Raw genomic sequence first — 25,956 nt, forward strand, 5'->3', positions numbered from 1 at the left:
ATTCAGAAAATTATTTGGCTCCCTTTGGCTACTATATGTATGAGATCTATTTCAAAACTCTGGTGATATCACTACAAGAATGAGCTCCCTTTTAATGAAGTGCTTAAAGGTAAGGAGAGTGGAAGTGAACAGGTAGAAACACTGAGTAATTATTTTCAGTTTTATTTAATAAACATCAATTTCCTTGTAGAAAACATAGAATTTCTACCAACTAAACAATATTGTAATAAGGATAAATGTATCAAATCACAGATAATGTTGTTAAATGAAGATGCTCTCTTGCAGATCCATTCATGAACAGGCCTAAACTGGCAGTGCCTAGTGTTCATTTATTATGGGTGGATTTCCCATTTTACAAACAAACCTTTTATTTATGGGAAGAGGTTCAGCGTTTCGCAATGTCTTAGTATGTATTTCCTGATACCGGAGGGGCAGAATTCCCCCTCTGTCCATCAAGTGACATCTGCTTGCAGCTGTAGGGAATTTTGCAGGGTACTCTTTTCCAGAGATAAATAATATAAAGATATAACACATAAGAGGTAATTCCCTGGTAACCATATATGTCCCCCAATCTTGTCAAACTATAACTTGCTTATGGTTCCTCAAAAAAAAAATTGTTTCTTGTCCCTTTACTACTTCCCCTCTCCTTCTTTTCAGTTGCTCTTATCAGGAATCCTACACAAGCATCTACCTAAACACTACTATTTCAAGGGCCAGGCCACCTCCTCTCTCTTTACTAAAGGACAAAGTCTTCCCTTACTATTCTACTCTACAGTAATATACGCTCTGGCCTTCTTTAGCCTTTATCATGCATTTGGCGCTAATGTTTGTGTTGCTTAATACTGCTAATTAGCTTTTCACAGGTTTTGACATCTTCCAGTCAGATTGTAAGCTTTTTTTTTTTTTTTTTTTGAGATGGAGTTTTGCTCATCGCCCAGGCTGGAGTACAATGGCGCGATCTCAGCTCACTACAACCTCCGCCTCCCAGGTTCAAGCGAATCTCCTGCCTCAGCCTCCTGAGTAGCCGGGATTACAGGCACCCGCCACCACGCCCAGCTAATTTTTGTATTTTTAGTAGAGGCGAGGTTTCACCATGTTGGCTAGGCTGGTCTCGAACTCCTGACCTTAGGTGATCCACCCGCCTCGGCCTCCCAAAGTGCTGGGATTACAGGCGTGAGCCACCGCGCCCGGCATGATTGTAAGCTCCTTAAAGGCAGATTCCTTTATTCTGTTTTTCCCATATTCCTCATGCACCTACATAGTAGATGCTTTAAATGTCCTGGTTTTGAAAAGTAACATGGTCAATCCCCTATAACCCAACATATTTAGTATTCTTTACAGCTTCTTCCAGAACCAGTCTGGTAATAAACATGGATATTCTGCTAGCCCAATGCATGTTTTGAGTGTTTGGTATCAGAACTCATCAGCTGACTCTGTGTCCCAGCCACAGGACTGCAGTTGATCGTCCTGTGGAAATTCAACCTCAATGTCATAAACAAAATTTGGATCATCCTTCTTCTTCTGATTTTTCTCAAAAAGTTCATCCATGATGCTCTTTCTTTTGGCAAGCTCCTTGTCATCTAGTTTGTTCAGGTCTTCCTCAGGATCAATGGTTGTTTCCCGTTGAATTTGTTCCATTGTTTCTGCCAAACTCTGCCCCGACAAGTAACCTCGTAAAAAACTGAATAGCTTCTCTAGCTGCCTCAGGGATACTTGTTCTAGGTAACTCTTGTGTCGGGGATTATTCTTTAATTGTTCAGCAGCTCTGTTGCAATCTGGGAGAGAGAAGAAAACTATATACCACATACATACCACGTACATCATATACGCCACAAACTACTGCAACAGCCAAAACAGAACAAAAACTCTGAACCCTGAAAGCATTATCTCCATTATAGTCAAGTAGCTAAATGGCTTGATTGGAATGAATTACTTTGTAGAACTATTCCTTTATATTGAGCTTTCAGTGTGGTGGGAGAAGGACATACAGTTTTGACTTCTTTAACTTAAAAATCACTTTGTAGAGATATTAAACACTTTCAACTGGAGAATATGTCTGAGAAGAAAAGTGATATTATAGCTTTTAGATAGCAGTAGTGGTATTAATAAAATATTAAGACTACAAATAAAAAACATTTGGAAGGAGAGAAGGGAATTAATATTATTGAATAATGCTATATCATTTAACCTAGGCAGCAATCCCAAAAGGATCAATTATCAGATTGGAAAAAAACACTACAATTCCCTTTTATAGATTAGGAAACTGAAGCTCAGTGACAGTAAGTAATTCATCCAGTGTCACACATCCAGTCCCTGACAGAGTCATGATGTGAACCTGTATTTAGAGAATATTTAAGACAGGAGGCAAGATAAGACATGAGGTACCTGAAAACTTTGAAAAGTTTCGAACTGGCATAATGCGCTGGCGAATTTTCCCCTTGATTTCACTCTCATAGATTAAGATAATAGCTGGAGGCTGAAACCTAATCCCACATTTCTTGGCAGTGCACATCATTCCCACGTACATGTCCGGGTAAGTCAGAGGAAATCTGATGAATATGTGTAAGTTGCATAATGACTTCCTGCTAAAGGGAAAAAACAACTAGGTGTTGGATAAATGTCATTCATTCCCCTCGCCCCTGTGCCCCAGAAGATCTGGTTCTAGTCCAGCTCTGGCCACACACGCTCAGCCTGTGAAACTCATTTTTTTTTTAAATTAAAATACGGACTGCTTCATGAATTTGTGTGTCATCCTTGCGCAGGGGCCATGCTGATCCTCTCTGTATCATTCCAATTGTGGGGTATGTGCGCGGGAGCGACCACAAAGCTCAGTTATTTTGAGAACTGCCCTGAAAGTTCAGTTTGGCCCTGGGTTAGTTTCAACCTGTGGGATCCCTAAGATCTGGTTTTTTCAAGGATATAGACTTGTTCATATGTGAATCTGGGGATGCAATCCAGTTTGAACCTCTTAGTGTACTGCACTCTTACTGAAGATCGAATATGAACCCCTAAGTCAGCCCAATAGCTGACCTATAGGGTCTTTACTATTTATCAATTAAGAAAGGGCATATCGAGCATCCTCGGTATCAAGGTACTATGATAAGGTAAGTTTTTTAACCTTAATCATTTTGTCCTGAGAGGTTCACCAATCCAGAACTGTCTCCTTTGTACTTTCCCAATTATTTTACTAGAGTTTTTCGTTATTATTTATTCAATCATCTATCTTCCCTTCTGGTCAATATGCTACATGAGAGTGGCGGGCATATTCATTTTCCACCACAATATCTCAGCATAATACCTGGAACGTAGTAGGCATTCTATACATTGTTTAATGCTATGAATTAACATGATGGTCCCTGTACATTTTTGAAAGCATTTACAGTCTAGAAGCCTGATCAAAAAGCAGACCTGCTGCAGAATCAGCTTCTTCATATACACGTCAGTAATGTCTGCAGCTACATCATATACATCATATATATCAGCTTCTTCATATACAATAGTCAGTAACGTCTGCAGGGCTTTTATTTTGGCCTGTGTGTCTCACTATATGATAATTTTCTAGCTACAAGAAACACAGCTATTTGTAGATGAATACGTACTATTCTCTCTTCCTTTCCCCACCCTCAATGCCCAAAGAATACACTGAATCCTAAGCACTGCTTTCAATGTGACTATGACATTCTCAGAAAGATTTGTAAATGTCAAGAAATATTGAGGTAAAGTGGCATAGGGTGATGATATCTTCGTGAACTCAGTTCTGCTGCAGAATCACTATTAGGAACATACTTTTTATAAAATACTTAGCAGTGATTATACACGTCATTGTAGAATACTGGGGGCAAAGGAGAGGGGAAACATATAGAAAATAATCACCCTTGATTCTGTCCAGTCTTTTTTCTAGGCATATCGTTTATAGTATGTTTCATACATACCTTATCATACAAGCTATTTCCTGACGTTCAAATTTAACAACATATATTATTATTTTGTCATTAAATGTTTTACTACAATGTAACATTTTATATGACTGCTAAATGTTTTATTTTATGGATGTACTATAATCATATGATTCACCACTTATTGTTGGGCATGAGAATTTTTACTCTTAGAAAATTAATCACATATAAGCCCAGGCACAGTGGCTCACCCCAGCCAGCACTTTGGGAGGTCAAGGTGGGCAGATCACTTGAGGTCAGGAGTTCGAGACCAGCCTGGCCAACATGGTGAAAACCACGTCTCTACTAAAAATACAAAAATTAGCTGGACATAGTGGCAGGTGCCTGTAATCCCAGCTACTCGAGAGGCCGAGGCAGGAGAATCACTTGAACCTGGGAGGCGGAGGTCGCAGTGAGCTGAGATGGTACCACTGCACTCCAGCATGGGTGACAGAGCAAGACTCCATCTCAAAAAGATGGAGGCAGGTGTGGTGGCTCAGGCCTGTAATCCCAACACTTTGGGAGGCCAAGGAGGGGAGATCCCTTGAGGCCAGGAGTTTGAGACCAGCCTGGGCAACACAGCGAGACCATGCATGTCTCTACAAAAAATTTAAAAATTGGCCAGGCATGGCAGCATGCACCTGTAGTCCCAGCCACACCAAAGGCCAAGGTGGGAGAATCGCGTGAACCCAGGAGTTTGGGGCTGCAGTGAGTTGAGATGGTGCCACTGCACAACAGCCTCTCCAAAGCATGATACGCCTATTCTTAAAGAAAAAAAAAAAAGAAAAAAAAACTACTTTAAAAAATTACTGTGCTCTACCTCTAATCTGATGCAATGAGCTCACACCATTTTCTCCTTCTTTTCCTTCTCTTTTCTTGCCTTTTTTTTTTTTTTTTTAACGAATACTATTCCCAATTCACCCAACTAAAATTTGATGTTAGTAAACTACAACCTACGGGGCACAATATAAACTCCACACACTGAAGCAATGGCTGTACTCGTCAAAGATGTATGCAGTTGGTACTCAAATAATGTAGTTTTTTTTTTTACTAGACTCTTTTTAAAATTTAACTTTAATTTTTGCTAAAGTAATGTTTGTATTTGGAATATAAAATAATTCTATGAGGCTTATAACAACAAACTATCGTCCTTGGCCCTACTCCTCTTCACAGGGAACCAGATTGAATTTTAAAAGGCATATCTTCCAAAATTTCTCTCTCCATTTCTTAAGAAACATGCTTATACTACCATTTTCAGTTTTTTTTTTCTTTTGAAACAGAGTCTCCCTCTGTCGCCCAGGCTGCAGTGCAGTGGCGGGATCTCCCCTCGCTGCAACCTCCGCCTCCTGGGTTCAAGCGATTCTCGTGCCTCAGCCTCCCGAGTAGCTGGAATTACAGGTGCCTACCACCATGCCCAGCTAATCTTTGTATTTTCAGTAGAGACGGGGTTTCGCCATCTTGGCCAGGCTGGTCTCGAACTCCTGACCTCAGGTGATTCGCCCAAAGTGCTGGGGCTATAGGCGTGAGCCACCTTGCCCGGCTATCTTCAGTTTTGGATAGTATGTTTTGACATACATTCTGTTTCCTCTTTGAGACACCCGCTCTAGAGCCCTCTATTCCACTCCAAGCCGCCTGGATGCTCTCTTGGCCTGCTTACAGATTCCACTCTGTTTAGGAAGAAGGACGGCACGTTTATCCAATTATTCTTCCTGGACAGGAATACTCCTCTCCCCAGAGATCAGTAACTGCCTACAATCTTGTTAGGAAGCCCCACAGCACGTAAGGGTACGAATGTCCCCAAAGGGTAGACGATTCTCTCCCTACTCACGTCTCCACCAGCGCAAGGCTGGCTTTCTTACCCTTAGAGGAATACAGAAATGACATCTTCTGCAGGCCAACGTCTAAACAACCAGGAGTGGGTTTTTCCACCCAACCGCAGTGCACGCAAAGCACCTAAGCCGACTGTGAGACCGGGCGGAGCCTGGCGCTGCAGGAAGAGGCGACAGCCACAGCCCTACTGACGAGACCGAGGGGTGAACTCCCCGGCGGGAGGCCCGAACCCTCAAACACCGGGAAGCGGAGGTGGGGGCCGGCTGGGGGAACGGTCCACCGGCTCCCGCCTCGGCGTGCAGGGATTGCAGGTCCCGGGGAGCGCTGGCCTAGCGGTTTCCACAGCGACAGGCCGGGCGCGCGTCCCCGCGCGTGCGCAGCTCCTCGCCCGCCCCCGGGTGGGCGGAGCAAGGAACAGCTGGGCGGGGACGACCGCCCCACGCCGCGCGGGAACCCTTGGGGGCCGGGGCTGCAGGCAGCTGGGAACCGCGGGCGCTAGGCGCGCGCACCCAGCACTCGGTCCCAGCCGATAAATCTGGGGCAGCGCGCGGTAGGAGCTGCGGGCGGCCAGGCCCCTTCCTGCGTCCGCACCTGGCCCCGCGCGCCCCTCTCGGGCGTCCGGCTTCCGGCGTCCTGGCGGCTCGGGTGGCGGCGGTTCGGGCGGCGGCGGTTCGGGCGGCCGCCTGGCTGCTCCTCGGGGCGGCGACCGGGCTCACGCGCGGGCCCGCCGCGGCCTTCGCCGCCGCGCGCTCTGACGCCGGTAAGGGGGGCGGGGCTACGGAGTGCGGGCGGGGCTTGGGGGCCAGAGCGTGGGAGCGGTCCCGGCTCCCGGGCCTCTCGGCGGGTTGCGGGGATGTGAGGACCCGGCGCGGGACCTAGATCAGTAGGGCGAGCCGGAGGAGGTCAGACACTAGAGCCGTGTGCCCTCCTTCCCTCCCGTGCGCTTTGCTCTGCGGCGGATCCCGGGTCTCCGGGAGAGTCGGGCTCGGGCCCTGCGGTTCCCAGGCTGGACTGGCCGCCCTGTTACTAAAGTTCTGAGAAGGAAAGTCAGCCGTCAAGCGTCTTGGGATGCTCTTGAGTTGCACGAAGCTTCCGATCACCAAGGGGCCAGGCAAGGCCTTAGCGCCCTGTGAGGCCTGAGAATCCCCAAACTGAATATAGGACTCCGTGGCAAACTGCTAGTTGTTCGTGCAAGTAGTAGTTGGCAAACTGCTTGTACTACTGAGACGGGCAAGTGCGGGAATAATTACGATAAAGGGTAAGGTTTGATGGGAGGAAAGCACAAACCCGACGAGTTTCTCCATCTGTAAAATGAGGATGTTTGTCATCCTTGGTATCATTTAGATCCATTTAGTATCTGTCCATCAGTGCAGTTCTGCTTGTGTGTTTACATATTGGGTTTTCAAGTTTATCTAAACAAAGGATTATGAGGCCAAGAAGATTTTTTTTTTTGAGATGGAGTCTCACTCTGTTGCCAAGCTGGAGTGCAATGGCGCGATCTCGGCTCACTGCAACGGCTCACTGCAACCTCCGCCTTTCCCAAGTTCAAGCAATTCTTCTGCTTCAGCCTCCCAAGTAGCTGGGATTATTACAGGTGCCCGCCACCATGCCCAGCTAATGTTTTGTATTTTTAGTAGAGACGGGGTTTCGCCATATTGGTCAGGCTGGTCTTGAACTCCTGACCTCAGGTGGTCCACCCTCCTCAGCCTCCCAAAGTGCCAGGATTACAGGTGTGAACCACCATGCTCGGCCAGAAGAATTTTTAAACAGTTGGATTTGGTAATCTGTAGAGGCTTCCAACATTAGCATTTTATAATTGAAAAGGGGTCAAAATTAGCGGGGCGTGATGGCGTGCCCCTGTAGTCCCAGCTACTCGGGGAGGCTAAGGCAGGAGAATCGCTTGAACTGGGGAGGCGGAGGTTGCAGTGAGCCGAGATCGTGCCATTGCACTCCAGCCTGGGTGACAGAGGGAGACTCTGTCTCAAAACAAGAAAAAAAAAGGAAAAAGGAGTCAATTTTCAGAGCCAGTTCACCACTACCAAAGTAATAGTTAAGAGGAAAAATGTTGAAGGTAAATTCACATCCAACAAATTGGTTTTAAAAATGGTACTTTTGCCTTTAAAATCATAATATTCTAGTATTTGCTGTACTATTTGTAAATTAGCCTTTCTCCGGTCCCGATGATCAACTGCTGTCTGGTGTACATACCAATAGAATTTAAGCCTGTTCATAATTTTTCTTCTAATTTAATTTATAGTTGGATAGTAGTCCTCACTTCCCACCCTACCCCCATTAAAATTAAACATGATGAAGAAAAATCTGGATTTGTGCTGGGCACAGTGGCTCACACCTGAAATTCTAACACATTGGGAGGCTGAGGTGGAAGGATTGCTTGAGGCCAAGAGTTCAAGACCAGCCTGGAAAACATAGCAAGACCCTGTCTCTACAAAAAAATTTAAAAGTAGCCAGGTGTGGTGGCGTGGGCCTATAATCCCAGCTACTTGGGAGGCCGATGTGGGAGGATTGCTTGAGCTCAGAAGTTCAAGGCTGCAGTGAGCTGTGGTCATGCCACTGCATTCCAGCTTGTGTGACAGAGTAAGGCCCTGTCTCTTTTTTTTTTTTTTTTTTTTTTGAGACGGAGTCTCGCTCTCTTGCCAGGCTGGAGTGCAGTGTCGCAATCTCGGCTCATTGCAACCTTCACCTCCCAGGTTCAAGCAATTCTCCTGCCTCAGCCTCCCAAGTAGCAGGAACTACAGGTGCACACCACGACGCCCGGCTAATATTTTGTATTTTAGTAAAGACAGGGTTTCACCATGTTGGCCAGGTTGGTCTTAAACTGTTGACCTTGTGATCTGCCTGCCTCGCCCTCCCAAAGTGCTGGGATTACAGGCATGAGTCACTGCACCCAGGCTGTTTGTTCTTTTTTTTAAGAGGCAGAGCCTTGCTCGGCTGGGCGCTGTGGCCCATGCCTGTAATCCCAGCATTTTGGAAGGCCAGGGTGGACAGATCACCAGGTCAGGAGATCGAGACCAGCCTGGCCAACGTGGTGAAACTCCATCTCTACTAAAAATACAAGAATTAGCCTGGCGTGGTGGCGCGCGCCTGTAGTCCCAGCTACTCTGGAGGCTGAGGCAGGAGAATTGCTTGAACCCGGGAGGCAGAGGTTGCAGTGAGCCAAGATCGTGCAACTGCAGTGCAGCCTGGCAACAGAGTGAGACTCCGTCTCAAAAAAAAAATAAATAAAATAAATAAATAAATAAATAAATAAAAATAAAAAAAGAACAAATAAAAATCTGGATTGGTACAAGATACATATGGGATTTGGAGATTTGTTTATTTGGGAAAAGATATGCTTCTCCAAAGCAAATACAATTTCTTTTTTGAGGGCTGGAGATTTTTCAGTGAAATGTAACTAGACAAATTCTAAAAGAGCTGTAACACTAAAATTTCATTCAGTTTTAGTGTTGAAAGTGGAAGTATCTTAGGCTTTAAAAATCAGGCAAACCTTTCTTCTAATCGGTCACGTAGTTAGTTGTATGACCCAGGGCCATTTACTAATGCTTTAGAAGTTCAAGTTTCCTCCTGCAAACAAATGGCAGTGATTGTGCTTATTTTGCTATAGATCGTGAAAGTTAAAACACATATGAAAGCACCAAGTAGAGGATCTAGCATGTTAGATATTATTTAACCAGTTATTTTTTTCTATTCTTTTTTCATTCCTTCAAATAGTTTCACCTTCACATCATTTTTCTTAATGCATCTTTTCAGAAATACATCTAATGGATTCAGCAATATTCAATGATAATAACAGGATTATATAAATAATATATAGTTTTCTGTATGTGTTTGGGGTTTGTTTGTTTGTTTGTTTGTTTTGAGACAAGGTCTGGCTTTGTCACCCAGGCTGGAGTGCAGTGGTGCAATCTCTGCTCACTGCAGCCTCCCTCTGCCTCCTGGCCTCAAGCCATGCTCCCACCTCAGCCTCCTAAGTAGCTAATTTTTGTATTTTTCTTAATGGAGATGGAGTCTTGCTATGTTGTCCAGGCTTGTGTGTGTTTTTTAAATGTTCTTCCCACAGATTTACAGCTTTTGAAATGGGACAAAGTTCCATAGCAAATGCCTGGCAGAGTTGCTGGTCAATAGTAACTGAATTTTCAGTTTTAAGATGCTTACATTGAGTAATAGTTTTCTTTTTTTGTGTTTAGAGACAAGGTGTCTCTCTGTCACCCAGGCTTCAGTGCAGTGGTGTAATCATAGCTCACTGAAGCCCCCATCCCCTGGGTTCAAGCAATCCTCCCACCTCAAGTGCGAGCTGGCACACCTGGCTCAGAGTAATAGCTTGAATGTCTGGAATCTGGATGAAGTCAGTACACTGAGATTTGTGCTCATTCTAAGTTTACAGTGGAACCCGTTGAACCTTTATGTGCCTCCAGCTTTGCTTTTTTTTTTTTTTTAAACCTTCCAGCATCTCCACAAGGCATAAATGTACCATTTTCCTGGTTTTGTAGGCATGGATGTTAGAATATAGAAGTTGCCAGTATGTATCTATCTGATACACAGTTTCAGTGAACAAGGATTAAAATGGAGATTTCCTGGCTCTTTAGCCATCCTGTTCCTTTTTGGCATCTTGGGATCACCTGAATAAAGTAATATTAATAACAAACACTTACATAGAACACTTAATATGTATTCTTACTACTGTTCTAAAAGCTTCTACTTACATTAAATTCTTACGACAGCTAGTAGAGAGATAAACTATCTTGCCCAAAGTTAACACAGCTGTTAAGTTACAGACTGGGATTTTAAATCAGGCAGTCTAACTCCAGAGTCACTGTTCTTAACCACAGTGCTATATTGGAAGTAGATTTATATACGTATTTCAAATTGCTTAAATTTTAAAAGGTTTTGTTTTTAGGTTGGTTAGATTTTCTAGGCAAGTAAAGCCTACTAAAATAACTCTTTTATAATTATTTAAATATTATTTTATTCAGTGCTTTTGTTTTTTAAAAAAATCTTTTGGTTCTTATAGGCATAAGGGCCATGTGTTCTGAAATTATTTTGAGGCAAGAAGTTTTGAAAGATGGTTTCCACAGGTAAGTTGCCCATTGATTTCTATTTCTATTAAAATAATGTGTCATATAATTGAGAGCAAAAAATTGATGGTTGAAATTTGTATAAATTGAAAAATCAGGCCAGATGCGGTGACTCTCATCTGTAATCCCAACACTTTGGGAGGCCGAGGCAGGCGGATCACAAGGTCAGGAGTTTGATACCAGCCTGGCCAACATAGTGAAACCCTGTCTCTACTAAAAATACAAAAATTAGTTGGGCATGATGGTACACACACCTGTAGTCCCAGCTACTTCAGAGGCTGAGGCAGGAGAATCACTTGAACCCGGGAGGTGGAGATTGTGGTGAGCCGAGATCATGCCACTGCACTCCAGCCTGGGCAACAGAGTGAGACTCTGTCTCAAAAAAAAAAAAAAAAAAAAAAAAAAGAAAAATCACTTGCTTCCTCAAAGTTACTCAGTGATGGCATATGTGGTTCACACTTTGAAATAATGATTAACTGAGTGGAGCAAAGAAGAAAACAAGTATGTATTGTTTACCACGTACAGTTGTCCCTTGGTATCTGAGGGGATTGGTTCCTCCTGGACCTCACCTGAGGACACCAAAGTCCTCAGATGCTCAAGTTCCCTATATCAAATGGCATAGTACGTGTATAGAACCTACACACACCCTCTCATATACAGAGGTTTTTATATATATACAACTAGTGCCTATATATACAATATTCCATTTAATCTTCACAGTGGCATGAGATAGATGATTTTTTCTTATTTTTCAGATGAGGGAGGTAGAGTTCAAACAATTTAAATAATTTGGTAGAAATTAGGGTGATAGAGCTCTGACTCTAGCTTGGTACTATTATACTTCAAAGCCATCTCAAGTACTATGATACACTACTCTAAATCACTATGTCTTACTACAGTTGATTCTAAATGACCAAGCTGTTTCCAAAAAAGAAATTATCTTCAAAAGATGAATATTTGCCCATATTGAAGATCTTTAAAAGTCTGGTAAAAAGGTGTGGAAACTGTTCCTTAAGAAAACTTGCCCAAACTGAAGCTTCGCAAGGTGATTATTTTGAAATGATTCTCAGATACTTGATATATAAATTCTGATTCATTTATTTTGTTTTAATTTTTTTATGCTGGGTGCAGTGGCTCATGCCTGTAATCCCAGCACTTTGGGAGGTCGAGGCCCCCGGATCACGAGGTCGGGAGTTCGAGACCAGCCTGGCAAACACGGTGAAACCCCGTCTCTACTAAAAATACAAAACATTAGCCAGGCGTGGTGGCGGGCGCCTGTAATCCCAGCTACTCAGGAGGCTGAGGCAGTAGAATCGCTTGAACCCGGGAGGCAGAGGTTGCAGTGGGCCGAGATTATGCCACTGCACTTCAGCCTGGCACCAGAGCGAGGCAAAACTCCGTCTGAAAAAAAAAAAAAGGGGGAAGGGTATAGTTATTTCACCATGAAGTATATTTGTGTTAGGTTTTTTTGTAGATAGCTTTTTATGAGTTGAGGACTTAATCTTAAGTTTCTAGTTTCCTGAGAGTTTTCTTTCATGATTGGGTGTTAAATTTTGTCAGATACCTTTTCTTCCTCTGTTTTGAGAGGATCATACAATTTTTATATTTTATTCTGTTAATATGATGAAGTACATTGATGTTTCCAGTAGTGAACCTACTCCTTGGTCATGCGATATTATCTTCTTGAAATATATCTGGATCTGTTTTGCTTATAACTTGCTTAGTATTTTTACTTGTATGTTCATGAATGAAGGCTATTGGCCCATGACTCTGTTGTGATGCCTTATTCTGGTTTCACTGTCCGGGTATTCTTGGCCTTATAAAATAGTTTGGGAAACATTTTCTTCTCTAGTTTCTGCTTGTGTAGCATTGGTATTATTTATTCCTTTAATGTTTAATAGAATTTAACAATGAAGCTCTGTTTTTATGTGTGTGCGCTACATTTAGTATTGTTCTTGATGCTCTTGATAATTTCTTGATGAATTGGATGAATTGACCCTTTTATCTTTGTGTAATGTCTTTCTTTATGACTGACAATATTCCTTGTCCCGAAGTCACCTTATTCTAATATTAATATAGCCATCCCGTATTTATTATTAATATTTGCATGTCTTTTTTATCCTTTTACTTTTATTGTCTTTATCTTCAGTGTGTTTCCTGTAGATAGCATATAGTTCAGGGTGGCCAATTTTTTTCTTTCCAAATCCCAAGACCTTGTGAAAGGAGTTGCTGTTTTATCCATCTGTCAGTCTCTGCAGTCATTCTAATTGGAGTGATTAGACTGTTTATTTTTAATGTAAATATTAATATGGTTGGTCTGGTTTAAATCTGTCTAGCTACTTTTTTATCTATTTGTTTTTCTCTTTGTTGCATCTAGTCTTCTCCTTTTTTTCTTGCCTTATTTTGGGTAAATTGAGTATTTATTTTTAATTTTTTTTATTATTATACTTTAAGTTATAGGGTACATGTGCACAATGTGCAGGTTTGTTACATATGTATACATGTGCCATGTTGGTGTGCTGCACCCATTAACTCGTCATTTAGCATTAGGTTAAATTGAGTATTTATTAAGCATTCTATTTTATCTCAATTTTTGGATGATTAGCTATACCTCTCTGTTTTTAATTTGTTGCTTTAGGGTTTACAATGTGCAATCGTTACCTATCACAGTCTACCTTCAAATAATTTTATTCCATGTCACAGATACTGTTTTATCAGGATAGCTTCATCTCCTTCTCTTTTCTATGCTGTTGTTATCACATATTTTACTTTATTTTTTACTTGTGTTATGAACCCCACAATATATTGTTATTGGTTTTTCTTTAAGCAGCCACTTTTCACATTATTTATTTTAATTGTGATAAAATACCCATAACATAAAATTTACAATTTTAACTTTTTTTGGGGGGTATGGGGTCTCTCTCTGTTGCCAGGCTGGAGTGCGTGGCGCGATCTCGGCTCACTGCAACTTCCGACTCCCTGGTTCAAGTGATTCTTCTGCCTCGGCCTCCCGATTACAGGCGCCCGCCACCACACCCAGCTAATTTTTGTATTTTTAGTAGAGATGGGATTTCACCATGTTGGCCAGGCTGGTTTCCATCTCCCGACCTCGTGATCCGCCTGCTTCGGCCTCCCGAAGTGTGGGGATTACAGGCGTGAGCCACCGCGCCCGGCCTAATTTTAACGATTTTTAAGTGTGCAATTCAGTGGCATCAAGTACATTCACGTTATTGTGCTGCCATCACCACCATCCATTTATGGAACTCTTCGTTTTGTACAACTGAAACTCTTTGCCTGTTGAGCAATAACTACTCATTCCTCCTCCTCCCAGCTCCTGGCAACCAGCATGCTTGTCTCTGTGAATTTGACTCCTCTGGGTACCTCATATAAGTGGAATCATATAATGTTTGTGAAGCTTATTTCACATAGCATGATGTTCTCACAGTTCCTTCATGTTTTAGGGTATGTGAGAATTTCCCTTCTTTTTAAAGCTGAGTAATATTCCATTGTATGTTTGTACCACATTTTGCTTATTTGTTCATTGTTGATGGGCACTTTGGTTGCTCCTGCCTTTTGGCTGTTGCAAATAATGCTGTTGTGAACAGGATTTACGGTTGTCTCTTAAATGCCTGCTTCAGATACCCAGAAGTGGAATTGCTGGATCATGTAATAATTCTATTGTAATTTTTTGAGAAATTGTCATAGAGTTTTCTGTAGTGGCCACATCGTTTTACATTCCCACCAACGATGCTCAAGGGCTCCAGTTTGTCTAGCAATCATATTTGAAAGCAATTAAAACATGAGAAAGAAGTCTTTTATATTCCCCCACATACTTATCATTTCTGATCTCTTCTTTCTTACAGATTTACGTTTCTATCTAGTATCATTTACTTTCTGTCATTTCTTGCAGTGACAAATTCTCTTAGTTTGTGTTTGTCTGAATCTTTATTTTGCCTTTATTTTTGAAGGATTTTCCTCCTGGATATAAAATTCTAGATTGACAGCCTCTTTTCTTTTAGTACTTTAAATACGTTGCTCCATTATCTTCTAGCTTATTCTTATCTTTGTTAATCTCTCCGTAATTATTGATAGCTTTTAAGATTGTTTTCCATTGACTGGATAATAATGTGCCTTGATGTGATTTTCTTTATATTTATCCTGCTTAGGGTTGGTTGGCTTCTTGGATTTGTAGACTTATAATTTTATGAAATTCAGAAAGTGTTCAGCTATTATATCTTCATTTTTTTTCTGTTACATTCTCTTCTCTTTTTTAGGAACTCCAAATATATGTATACTAGACTACTTGATATTGTTTAAAGGCCATGGAGGCGGTTCCTTTTTCCTCCCTGGTCTTTTTTCCTCTCTGTGCTTCAGTGTGGGTAGTTTCTGTTGCTCTGTCTCCAAGTCACTGATCTTTTCTTCTTCAGCATCTAATGGCTTTTAATTACATCTGGGTAAGTTTTTATTTCAGAAATTATATTCTTCATCTCTTAAAGTTGCATTTAGTTTTTTAAAAAATATCTTCTCTCTCTCTCTCTTTTTTTTTTCTTGAGACAGGGTCTTGTCTCTGTCCCCCAAGCTGGAATATAATGGCGCTATCAGAGCTCACTGCAGCCTTGACCTCCTGGGCTCAAAAGATTCTCCTACCACACCCTCCCTTGTAGTTGGGACTATAGGCACACATCACCATGCCTGGCTAATTTTTTTATTTTTTTAGAGACGGGTCTCTCCATATTGCTTAGGCTGGTCTCAAACTCCTGGCTTCAAATGATCCTCCTGCATCAGCCTCCCAAAGTGCTGGGATTACAGGCATGAGCCACCATCCCCGGCCTATTTTTTCTTTTTTCTTTTTTTTTAATGGGGATTTGCTCTGTCACCCAGGCTGGAGTACAGGGGCATGATCTTGGTACACTGCACCCTCCACCTCCCAGGCTCAAGATTCTCCTGCCTCAGCCTCCTGAGTAGCTAGACCACAGGCATGTGCCCCCATGCCCGGCTAAATTTTGTATTTTTGGTAGAGACTAGGTCTCACTGTGTTACCCAGGCTGGTCTCGAATTCCTGAGCTCAGGCAGTCCACGTGCCTCAGCCTTGCAAAGTGCTAGGATTATAGGCATGAGCCACCATGCCTGCCCTCTGGCCTGTTTTTTTCTGTGTAAATATCCAGCTGTTTCAGTGCCATTTGTTGAAAAGACTATCCTTTCCCCATTAAATTACGTTGGTACCTTTATTGAAAATTGTGTGAATGTTATTGGATTCCATTCCTTTTCATTGATCTTTGTCTATTTTTACAATAATGCTATAGTGGCTTATGACATGCATTATGAAAGATCTAATGGATGATTCTGACATGTTATAAATATTTCATTTGACCTTATAATCTACTTTTGGAAAATGAATTTTGAAATACAGTGTTTTCACTAATAGGAATACAGTGTTATGTTATCTCATTTAACAGTTGAATGAAGAGATTTACTTTCAATGTACTTGTCTTACAGAGACCTTTTAATCAAAGTGAAGTTTGGGGAAAGCATTGAGGACTTGCACACCTGCCGTCTCTTAATTAAACAGGACATTCCTGCAGGACTTTATGTGGATCCGTATGAGTTGGCTTCATTACGAGAGAGAAACATAACAGAGGTACAGTTATTAGGGGATTTTTTGGGAGAGAAATTAATTTAGGGGTGCTGTAGTTTGGATTAAGGAAAAATAGTAGGTTTTCTTTTCATTTTGTTAAAGTGTATAAAGTGACATTTTTAGAGATAGAATGGGCATAGTCTTTGACAAGTGAGTGACTCTTGTCAGGAATAAGCCAACTAAACTGAGCTAGTTAAATGCTTTTTAAGGTGGTTCATAGTTCAGTGACTAAGAAAATTATCTGTGTGTATGTGTATGTCTTGAGAAAATTAATGATTAATAAATAGTGCCTCAACAGTAACTTTGTTAATGAGAATGACATATATCCCAACATCTGGGTAAGTTTGATATGTGAGGAGAAGAAACTAATATTTAATAGATGTCTATATGCCAGATATCTTCATTTTCTTTTAAAAAGAAAGATCGTGTCCCGCACCCTTTACATAAATTAATCTTTATAACAACCCTGGAGGTGGAATCTCCATTTTATATATAGGGAAACTGAGGGCTGGGCGCAGTGTCTTACGCTTGTAATCCCAGCACTTTGGGAGGCCAAGGCAGGCAGATTGCCTGAGCTTGGGAATTCGAAACCAGCCTGGGCAACATGGCGAAACCCTATTTCTACAAAAATACAAAAATTAGCCAGGTGTGGTGGTAGGCGCCTGTAATCCCAGCTACTTGGGAGGCTGAGGCAGGAGAATCACTTGAACCTGGGAGGCGGAGGTTGCAGTGAGCCAAGATCGCACCATTGCACTCCAGCCTGGGTGACAGAATGAGACTTTGTCTCAAAGAAAAAAGAAACTGAGGCGCAAAGAGGCCAAGTAACTTATCCAAAATCATATAGGTAATTGGAAGAGCCAATAAATGGATCCAAGATTGTCTAGTTGTAATGTTGTTGCCCTTGCTGGACCTGAATCTTACCCTGTAGTTAGAAAAGTTTCCCCAACTTTGGTAAGAATTCCTTGGGGGCACTTTTGTACAGAGTATTGCCTTCCAGGGAAATCCTGATTCAGTAGGTCTAGATTGGGCCCCAAAATCTGGTTTGAAGAACCCAGATGATTTCTTTTTTTTTTTTTTTAATTATTGTGGGTACGCAGTAGGTATATGTAACCCAGGTGATTTCTGTTAAGAAATTTTGGGAGACACTGTCTTAGTTGATAAGATTATAATCTACTTACAAATTTTTAAAACTGTAAAATAGATGCATCTATAGTTATTCATGATGGCAGTTTATTTCTAATCGTGGTTTAGGCCAGTTTCTTTACCCATTTATTTTATTTTAATTGTTTTTGAATAAGTAATTACATTTTCATGGGTTCATTGAGTAGATATAAAAAGGTATGCAATGATAACATTCTGCCTGTGTCAGCCACCAATCAGCAAGTGTGTTCTCAGTTTTTTGTGTATGTATGACAGTTTACATACACATACAATTATGGAAAGACCTCATTTTTTTTTAATTTAATTTTTTTTTTTTTTTTTTTTGAGACAGAGTCTCTGTTGCCTAGGCTGGAGTGCGGTGGCACGATCTTGGCTCACTGAAACCTCTGCCTCCCAGGTTCAAGTGCTCCTGCCTCAGCCTCCCGAGTAGCTAGGATTACAGGTGCATGCTACCATGCCTGGCTAATTTTTGTATTTTTAGTAGAGGTGGGGTTTCACAATGTTGGCCTGGCTGATCTTGAACTCCTGACCTCAGGTTATCTGCCCACCTTGGCCTCCCAAAGTGCTGGGATTACAGGCGTGAGCCACCGGCCAGAAGGACCTCATTTCTTTTCTTCAATGAATTATGAATTCTAAATGAGGCTATTCAAATTTAAAATAATAGATTTCAAATTTCAACACAGTTTTTGGCTTGTAAGGATATGGGTTGGAATCATATTTAAATCTACTTAATAAAATCACTTACCATGTTCTAAGAAAATGGAAGTTTTTTGGATGGGGGTTACCCAAAAATTCATACCTTTGGATGGGGATGAGATTTGGATATTTGAAGGTTGACTGTTAGAAGAAAAGGGTACAGGTAGAGAGTGCCATTATAGATTGATTAACAAGTTTATCTTGATCTTGATTTTCTGCTTTCTAATCTTCTAATCCCTAATTATAAGCCTTGTAAGTGTATTTACTTCTTTATTTTGGAAACTTCTAGAAAAACAGATGTTACATTTGTGACATTTAAATATATGGAATTTGATGCCTGACATATTCCTTCTGCCTAGTTGAGATTGTTTCCCAATTCCTTGTACAGAGAAACTTTGTTATGCTAAGTGTTATTATATAATAAGTGTAACTGGGTAGAAGGAATTTATATGTAGGGACTGATTGATGCTTGTATACCTGGATTAATGTCTTGACTCTGCTCCAGGAAATAAAAGTTTTGGCTGCAGCAAATGGAACTGTGGGCCCAGATTAAATGAGTGGTGTGCCAGCAAAATGCTTCGTAAGGAGTTTGTGATGGTTTGTGAATAATTTGAAAATAAATGCAGGCCTTAAGTAGGTTCACCAAGGATAAGGCAGATCAAATAAACCTCATTTCACTTTTTTAGGTAGGGTTATTAAACATATTTTTCATCAGAAGTCTCTTAGATTCTTTGAAAGCAGTATAATATTAGATTGAAACATATAAAATTACTGTTTTGTGGGTCAAAATGGAAACACTTTTTGAAACCGTAAGTTTTACTGAAAGTATGTAGTATTAAGGCTTCTGCTTCTGGTCAAGTGGAGAACAGGTAACAGATTTAGTCTCTCACTTGAAACAAGCAAGAAATAGACAAAATATATGAAATAATGAAAAAAGTCATTGAATATCAGGCAATAAAGGGCAGAGATATCCGAGAGAAGGGAAGTAAGTAAGGTGAGCCCTACTGTCATCCAGCTTATTTTCTTGAGAATATTTTCAGGCTTAATGCAGGGAGGAGAAACTCAAGCAGAGCCTAGTGGACTTTTTGAGTTGAGGAGATAAAGTTCAGATGCTGGGCAGGCCAAGGTCACTAGAATTCACAGGACAGTGTACCAGAGGGGAGAGAACTTCATAGAGGCAGAACTGCAGAAATAACAGAAGGTTCCTTTCAAGTATGTAGCTGACAATTTATCAGTGTGTATATGTTAGGAAACTACCTGATGCCAGGGAAAGAACCATCTGACAAAATGAGCGGTAACAGTGTCTGGTACTCACACAGGGACGGGAGTAGTACCTCGTCCCAGCAACCAGACTGAGAAAAGCCTTATAATTTCTTGAACAATGGAAAAACAGAGAACTTTTACTCAGTAGCAGGGAATATTTAGCCACAAACTGAACATTGCTTTAGTCCTGCATAACAAATCTTAAAAAACAAAACCTTAAAAAAAAATCAAACTGTTTCTAAGTAACTTATCTGCATCCCAAACAAAGCTCAAGAATATGTATAGGAATACAGACATATCCAGGAGGATCAAATTAGCAATTTCTTGACTGTAATAATAAATTAGCAGCTAAGCAAGGATGGGGGGAAAAATGACTATAATGAGGAGGTGAATCAATCAGTTACAACCAATCCAGAATTGACCCAGATGTTAGAATTAACATCATCTCTACTAAAAATACAAAAAATTAGCCAGGCATGGTGGCTGTAGTCTCAGCTACTTGGGAGGCTGAGGTGGAAGGATTGCTTGAGCCTGGATGGTTGAGACTTCAGTGAGCCATGATCATGCCACTGCACTCCAGCCAGGGTGACAGAATGAGATCTTGTCTTAAAAAGAGAAAATAAGAGGCTAGGTAAGAAAAAGAATAGGCAGCTCATGCCTATTATCCCAGCTCTTTGGGAGGATGAGGCAGGAGAATCGCTTGAGCCCAGGAGGTCAAGGCTGCAGTGCACCCTGATTGTGCCACTGCACTCCAGCCTGGGTGACAGAGTGAGAGTCCGTCTCAAAAAATAAAATAAAATAGTAGTACATATAAAGCATAGTGAGATAAGGCTGCCAAAAAGCTAATGCAAGTTTTGCCTAAAGAAGATAATATTGCTACTATACTCTATGAGTACTTCAAATGCAGCTAATATGATGAATGATTTGGAAACCATGTCATGAGAACCCAGGAGAACTGTGAACATTTCCTTTGTCAGGAGAAGACTTCATGGCGGCGGTTATGGTTGCCTTCTGATAATTGAAGGATCCCTAGTGGAATAAGGAACGAATTTATTGCAGACATTGTAAGCAAGAACAACTGGTAAATGTTACAGGCTGGTACATACAGTTTCTACTCATGAAAAAGAAATAACCTTGTAACAGTAGACAGATCGAGATGACTTATAGTAATGAGCTTCCTTCCAGTCACTGAAGGTATTCAAGCAGTGGCGGTATACCTGAAAAATACCTTTGTTGGGACAGTGGTTTAATTTTATTACTTCCAAAGTCCCTTATGACTCATGAGATGATATAATTCCTTGACTTTTGCCAATGAGTTCTGTTCCTGCTGTGACTAACTGAAAAGGAACAACATGTAAAGAAAACATAGCACTTGGTGTCACTGTCAGAGGAAAGTTAGGATGCTTGATGTGATGGGAAGGAGTTAATGCTGTTTGTTTCTCTGAGTTATACCAGGGTTTTGCATGGACAATCTAAAGAGAAGTTGTGTGTGTGTGTACATCCATACATATACACATAGGTCGCGTATATAATGCCTGTGTGTGTATGTGGATATATGTGAGTGTGTGTACATAAATATGTATGTATATGTGGATATATGTGTAATAAATAAATATACATGTTATAACTTAGGTCTAATTTCTGCCACATGTACATTTTCACTTTTGGTGTAGAATACTATACTTTTCTATAAAATAGTTTTTGCCATATTATTTTAAGCAATCATTTACTATTTTTTCCATTAACTGTTTATACCGTCTCTAGAAAGAGTGCTGACCTTTGCTTTGACTTCCTGACCGCAGTGCTCTTACTCACTGCCATCTCACTTGCTTCTCTGAAGAACAGGAAATTGTCAGAATGATAGCAATCATTTTAACTCAATACAGGTTTAACCTTTTGTCATAGTTTTTGTACTTATTGAATAATGCTATATTCACAAAATTTCTCTGTCTTAGGTACCTATTTTGTCACCTAAGCAAAGACTAATAAGAAAATATTACAGGAATAATTTTTATTATGGGGAAATTTGGTACCCTAGAATATAATTTCCCCAGTTTTTTTTTTAGTAAGCAGACTTTTATTAAGCATAAATTGGTCTTGTGTTTTTCTCCTTAAAATTGAGGATGGAAGGGGAATGGAAATTGTTTATAAAAGGGGCAAATTTGACACTGCTGTGTATCTGTATGTAGTCTTCTGGTTTTAACTTTTTAAAAATCTTCCTCATTCATTTCTTCTTGATTAATATTTATTTTCTTTTTGAACAGGCAGTGATGGTTTCAGAAAATTTTGATATAGAGGCCCCTAACTATTTGTCCAAGGAGTCTGAAGTTCTCATTTATGCCAGACGAGATTCACAGTGCGTTGACTGTTTTCAAGCCTTTTTGCCTGTGCACTGCCGCTATCATCGGCCGCACAGTGAAGATGGAGAAGCCTTGATTGTGGTCAATAACCCAGATTTGTTGATGTTTTGTGACCAAGGTGAGGGCTGCAAGTGTTTTCTAAGGGTTGAAACATCAGAATAAAGGTATGGTGGCAAGTCCTCCTTCTGCTAGGCTGGCTGGCAAGGCTCTATGTCTTGACCTAGGTGGTAGTTACAAGGGTATTTGCCTTATAATAATTCACTAAACTATGTCTTTGAGTAGATTTTTATGTGTGTGCTTTAATTTACAATCAAAAAGTTAAAAAGAAACATGCATCTGCCATCCCTGTCCTTGACTGCACTGCCCCAACTGTCATCTCCTTCCCTCTAAGACGAACCCACCATCCTGACTGTTAAATACTTCCTTATGTTTCTTTATATGTTTATCATCCAGATGGGCATTCCAAGACACGATACCAAGACTAAGGTCTTGTCCATTTATAAAAATCTATTATTTCCATTAAGTCTCTTAATGCACAGGTTTCTCTCTATCCCTTTCCTTTCTTCAACACTGATCTGTTGAAAGAACCTGGGCCATTTGACCTGTAGTTGGTCATAGCTGGGGTTTTGCTAATTGGACTCATGTTCCTCATACTTCTTTATTTACTGGAAATTGGCAGCTGGCTCCAGAAGAATGATCAGATTCCGGTTTGATTCCTTTGACAAAACTATAGGTAGTGCTGTGTTCTCTTTTCAGTAGCCATTTAATATTAGTAGGCATGTACTATGTGTTTCTTTTTGCAGCCATTGGTCCACATTACCCCTCTGTTGCTTTTTGTTTCTTCTTATCAGTATTGCAGGACTCTGTGGCTTTTGATGTTTTGTTTCTACTTGCATGTATTTTGATGTTTGGGAAGATATTTTATCACCTAGTTTTGTTGCAGATTTTGTCGGTGAGTTTTTAATTTTGCTGCAGATTTTGTCTGTGAGTTTTTAATTTTGCTGCATAATTGTCGTTTCTGTTTTTATGTGGGAATGGGTAAATTGAAAAATTAGCTTTTGCTGCCGGGCGAGGTGGCTCACGCCTGTAACCCCAGCACTTTGGGAGGCCGAGGTGGGTGGATCATGAGTTCGGGAGTTCGAGACCAGCCTGACCAACATGGTGAAACCCCGTCTCTACTAAAAATACAAAAAATTAGCTGGGCGAGGTGGCGGGCATCTGTAATCCCAGCTACTTGGGAGGCAGAGGCAGGAGAATCATTTGAACCCAGGAGGCGGAGGTTGCAGTGAGCTGAGATTACACCACTGCACTCTAGCCTGGGTGACAGAGCGAGACTGCGTCTCCAAAAAAAATAAAATAAATAAAATAAAAAGCTTTTGCAGTTTGCAGTCTTCTCAAGATGTTTTCTTTCTTTTTCTTTTTTTTTTTCTGAGGCGGAGTCTTGCTCTGTTGCCCAGGCTGGAGTGCAGTGGTGCAATCTCGGCTTACCACAATCTCCGCCTCTCCTGCCTCAGCCTCCTGAGTAGCTGGGACTACAGGCATGTGCCACCATGCCTGGTTAATTTTTGTATTTTTAGTAGAGACGGAGTTTCACTATATTGGCCAGGCTAGTCTCGAACTCCTGACCTCGTGATCCACCCGCCTCGTCCTCCCAAAGTGCTGGGATTACAGGCGTGAGCCACAGCACCTGGCCAAGACGTTTTCTTTAGTTTACGAAGCCCCTTTCAGTTTTTGGTTCTTTGTGTCTTCAAATTTGGGTTGATTTAGAATGTTTATAAAAGTTAGTAGCACTGGGTCCAGGTGCAGTGTATCACACCTGTAATCCCAGCACTTTGGGAGGCCGAGGCAGGCGGATCAGTTGAGGTCAGGAGTTCGAAACCAGCCTAGACAACATGGTGAAACCCTGTCTCTACTAAAAATATAAAAATTAGCCAGGTGTGGTGGTATGCGCCTGCAATCCCAGCTACTCGGGAGGCTGAGGCACGGGAATCGCTTGAACCTGGGAGGCGGAGGTTTCAGTGAGCTGAGATCGCGCCACTGCAGTCCAGCCTGGGAGACAGAGCAAGACTGTCTCAAAAAAAAAAAAAAAAGTTAGTAGCGCTGTTACTAAAAACCGACAGATGGGAAGTTTTTAATACTACATTTGTTACCGTCATACCTTTCATGACGAGAAAATTAAAAATGTTCAATTATATTATCTTTGTTCATCCAACCTCGTTTTCTGTTTCTATTAAAGGTACCTCTTAGCATAAATAAAGTTTGAAAAAGTTCCTCTCCTGAGAGAACTGGATTCTGGTATTCTGTCTTTTTATCTGAATGCTCTTTTATGGGTGTGTTTCATATGGAAATTTATCGAGTTTTGCACTTACGATATGTTCACTTTTCTGAGTGATGCTTCAAAAATAAGTTTACATTAAATTTTTAAGAGCAGCCCCAAATTTGAGTACAATGAGATTCATTAAGAAGTCATGTTCGGCCAGGCGTAGTGGCTCACGCCTGTAATCCCAACACTTTGGGAAACTGAGGTGGGTGGATCACGAGGTCAGGAGTTCAAGACCATCCTGGCCAAGATGGTGAAACCCGATCTCTACTAAAAATACAAAAATTAGCTGGGTGCAATGGCAGGCACCTGTAATCGCAGCTACTCTGGAGGCTGAGGCAGGAGAATCGCTTGAACCCAGGAGGTGGAGGTTGCAGTGAGCCGAGATTGCACCACAGCACTCCAGCCTGGGTGACAGAGTGAGACTCTGTCTCAAAAAAAAAAAAAAAAAAGAAGTCATGTTCAACTTTTGCAATACTTTTGTGATTTTCTAATTTCTTAGGCATTCACATAAAAAAGGATGCTAAAATAACAGAATGTGATAGATGGGTCCAGATCATATACATAATGTATTAAAATGTTTGACAACTTCTGTCTATTGAGGTTTAATACAAGCCTAGCTTTCAGTCCAAATACAGGTTTTCTGACATCATTTTCTACCACTTTTCTCAGAGTTCCCGATTTTGAAATGCTGGGCTCACTCAGAAGTGGCAGCCCCTTGTGCTTTGGGGAATGAGGATATCTGCCAATGGAACAAGATGAAGTATAAATCAGTAAGCTAATGTTTTATGTTGTTTTTTAGGTCATGTGCCTCATTTAAAGCTCTTTCTGTAATGTTCCTGCCACATTTAAGAGATTAGCATTTTTTTTTTTTTTTTTTTTAGGCAGAGTCTCGCTCTGTCACCCAGGCTGGAGTGCAGTGGCACAATCTCGGCTCACTGCAACCTCCGCCTACCAGGTTCAAGTGATTCTCCTGCCTCAGCCTCCCAAGTAGCTGGGATTCTAGGTGCCCGCCACCACACCCAGCTAATTTTTGTATTTTTGGTAGAGGCAGGGTTTCACCCTGTTGGCCAGGCTGGTCTCAAACTCCTGACTTTAGGTGATCTGCCTATCTTGGCCTCCCAGAGTGCTGGGATTACAGGCGTGAGCCACCGTGCCCAGCTGGGATTAGCATTTTCTAATATAGAAAGCTGTTTTTTCTTACAGCAAAGGGTTACTACAAAGCACTGCTGTTTTTTGTTGGGGAACTTTCATTGAACATACAGTTGGGAAGATGGATGACTCTGCAATCTTATGCAGTGTAGAATTGTTTTTGAGTAGGTTGCCATTGCCATATGGTATCTGAAAATTTTTCTCAAACTCTAAAATACATCTGGAGACCTGCATTTGATTGATTATGTCAATGAAGAGTATGCTTAGTGTTTATGATTTATTGATTTAGCAAATTAGTGTGTATTGCTACAAGATAAGTAGTGACCCTTTTAAAACATTTTGAATTCAGTTGTCCTTATTTATTTATTTTTTTTTGAGACAGAGTCTCGCTCTGTTGCCCAGGCTGGAGTGCAGTGGCACAATCTCGGCTCACTGCAACCTCCGCCTACCAGGTTCAAGTGATTCTCCTGCCTCAGCCTCCCAAGTAGCTGGGATTCTAGGTGCCCGCCAC

At 41.2% G+C, this 25,956-nt stretch overlaps 2 protein-coding genes, 1 non-coding gene and 1 pseudogene across 11 annotated transcripts in view; 1 reads left to right on the forward strand and 3 right to left on the reverse strand.

The window, feature by feature from the left end:
* Positions 1 to 146: 146 nt before the first annotated feature.
* CEP19 (centrosomal protein 19) lies at positions 147 to 6,481 on the reverse strand. Of its 5 annotated transcripts, none has more exons than XM_004038258.5 (3): positions 5,795 to 6,481; positions 2,386 to 2,585; positions 147 to 1,775 (listed from the first exon to the last, which is right to left on the reverse strand). In XM_004038258.5, the coding sequence occupies exons 2-3, from the start codon at positions 2,525 to 2,527 to the stop codon at positions 1,414 to 1,416; spliced, it is 504 nt and encodes a 167-aa protein (XP_004038306.3). In that variant the 5' UTR covers positions 2,528 to 2,585; positions 5,795 to 6,481; the 3' UTR covers positions 147 to 1,413. The 5 variants fall into 5 exon arrangements, with proteins under 5 accessions (XP_004038306.3, XP_055238722.2, XP_018879485.3 ...); XM_055382747.2 differs by having other exon boundaries at positions 6,357 to 6,455; XM_019023940.4 differs by having other exon boundaries at positions 2,386 to 2,582; positions 6,357 to 6,447.
* Positions 2,718 to 2,823, reverse strand: LOC115934100 (U6 spliceosomal RNA). Its single transcript, XR_004069948.1, has one exon. It is a non-coding gene; the product is annotated as a U6 spliceosomal RNA (small nuclear RNA).
* The window catches only part of PIGX (phosphatidylinositol glycan anchor biosynthesis class X), a 68,945-nt gene continuing 49,156 nt past the window's right edge, over positions 6,168 to 25,956 (forward strand). For 2 of the 5 annotated variants that reach the window (XM_063704536.1, XM_063704535.1), the window contains exons 1-5: positions 6,393 to 6,525; positions 10,795 to 10,858; positions 16,355 to 16,496; positions 21,878 to 22,091; positions 24,966 to 25,066. In XM_063704536.1, the coding sequence (XP_063560606.1) occupies positions 10,806 to 10,858; positions 16,355 to 16,496; positions 21,878 to 22,091; positions 24,966 to 25,066 (510 nt within the window). In that variant the 5' untranslated portion in view covers positions 6,393 to 6,525; positions 10,795 to 10,805. Of the gene's footprint in view, positions 6,526 to 6,574; positions 6,668 to 6,960; positions 7,024 to 10,794; positions 10,859 to 16,354; positions 16,497 to 21,877; positions 22,092 to 24,965; positions 25,067 to 25,956 lie in introns of those variants that run through there. The other 3 variants (XM_031009676.3, XM_055382745.2, XM_031009673.3) reach the window with 3 other exon arrangements.
* LOC115934173 (uncharacterized) lies at positions 9,154 to 9,208 on the reverse strand (annotated as a pseudogene).

This window comes from Gorilla gorilla, chromosome 2, assembly GCF_029281585.2.
Source record: "Gorilla gorilla gorilla isolate KB3781 chromosome 2, NHGRI_mGorGor1-v2.1_pri, whole genome shotgun sequence".
NCBI classification, from domain to species: domain Eukaryota; kingdom Metazoa; phylum Chordata; class Mammalia; order Primates; family Hominidae; genus Gorilla; species Gorilla gorilla.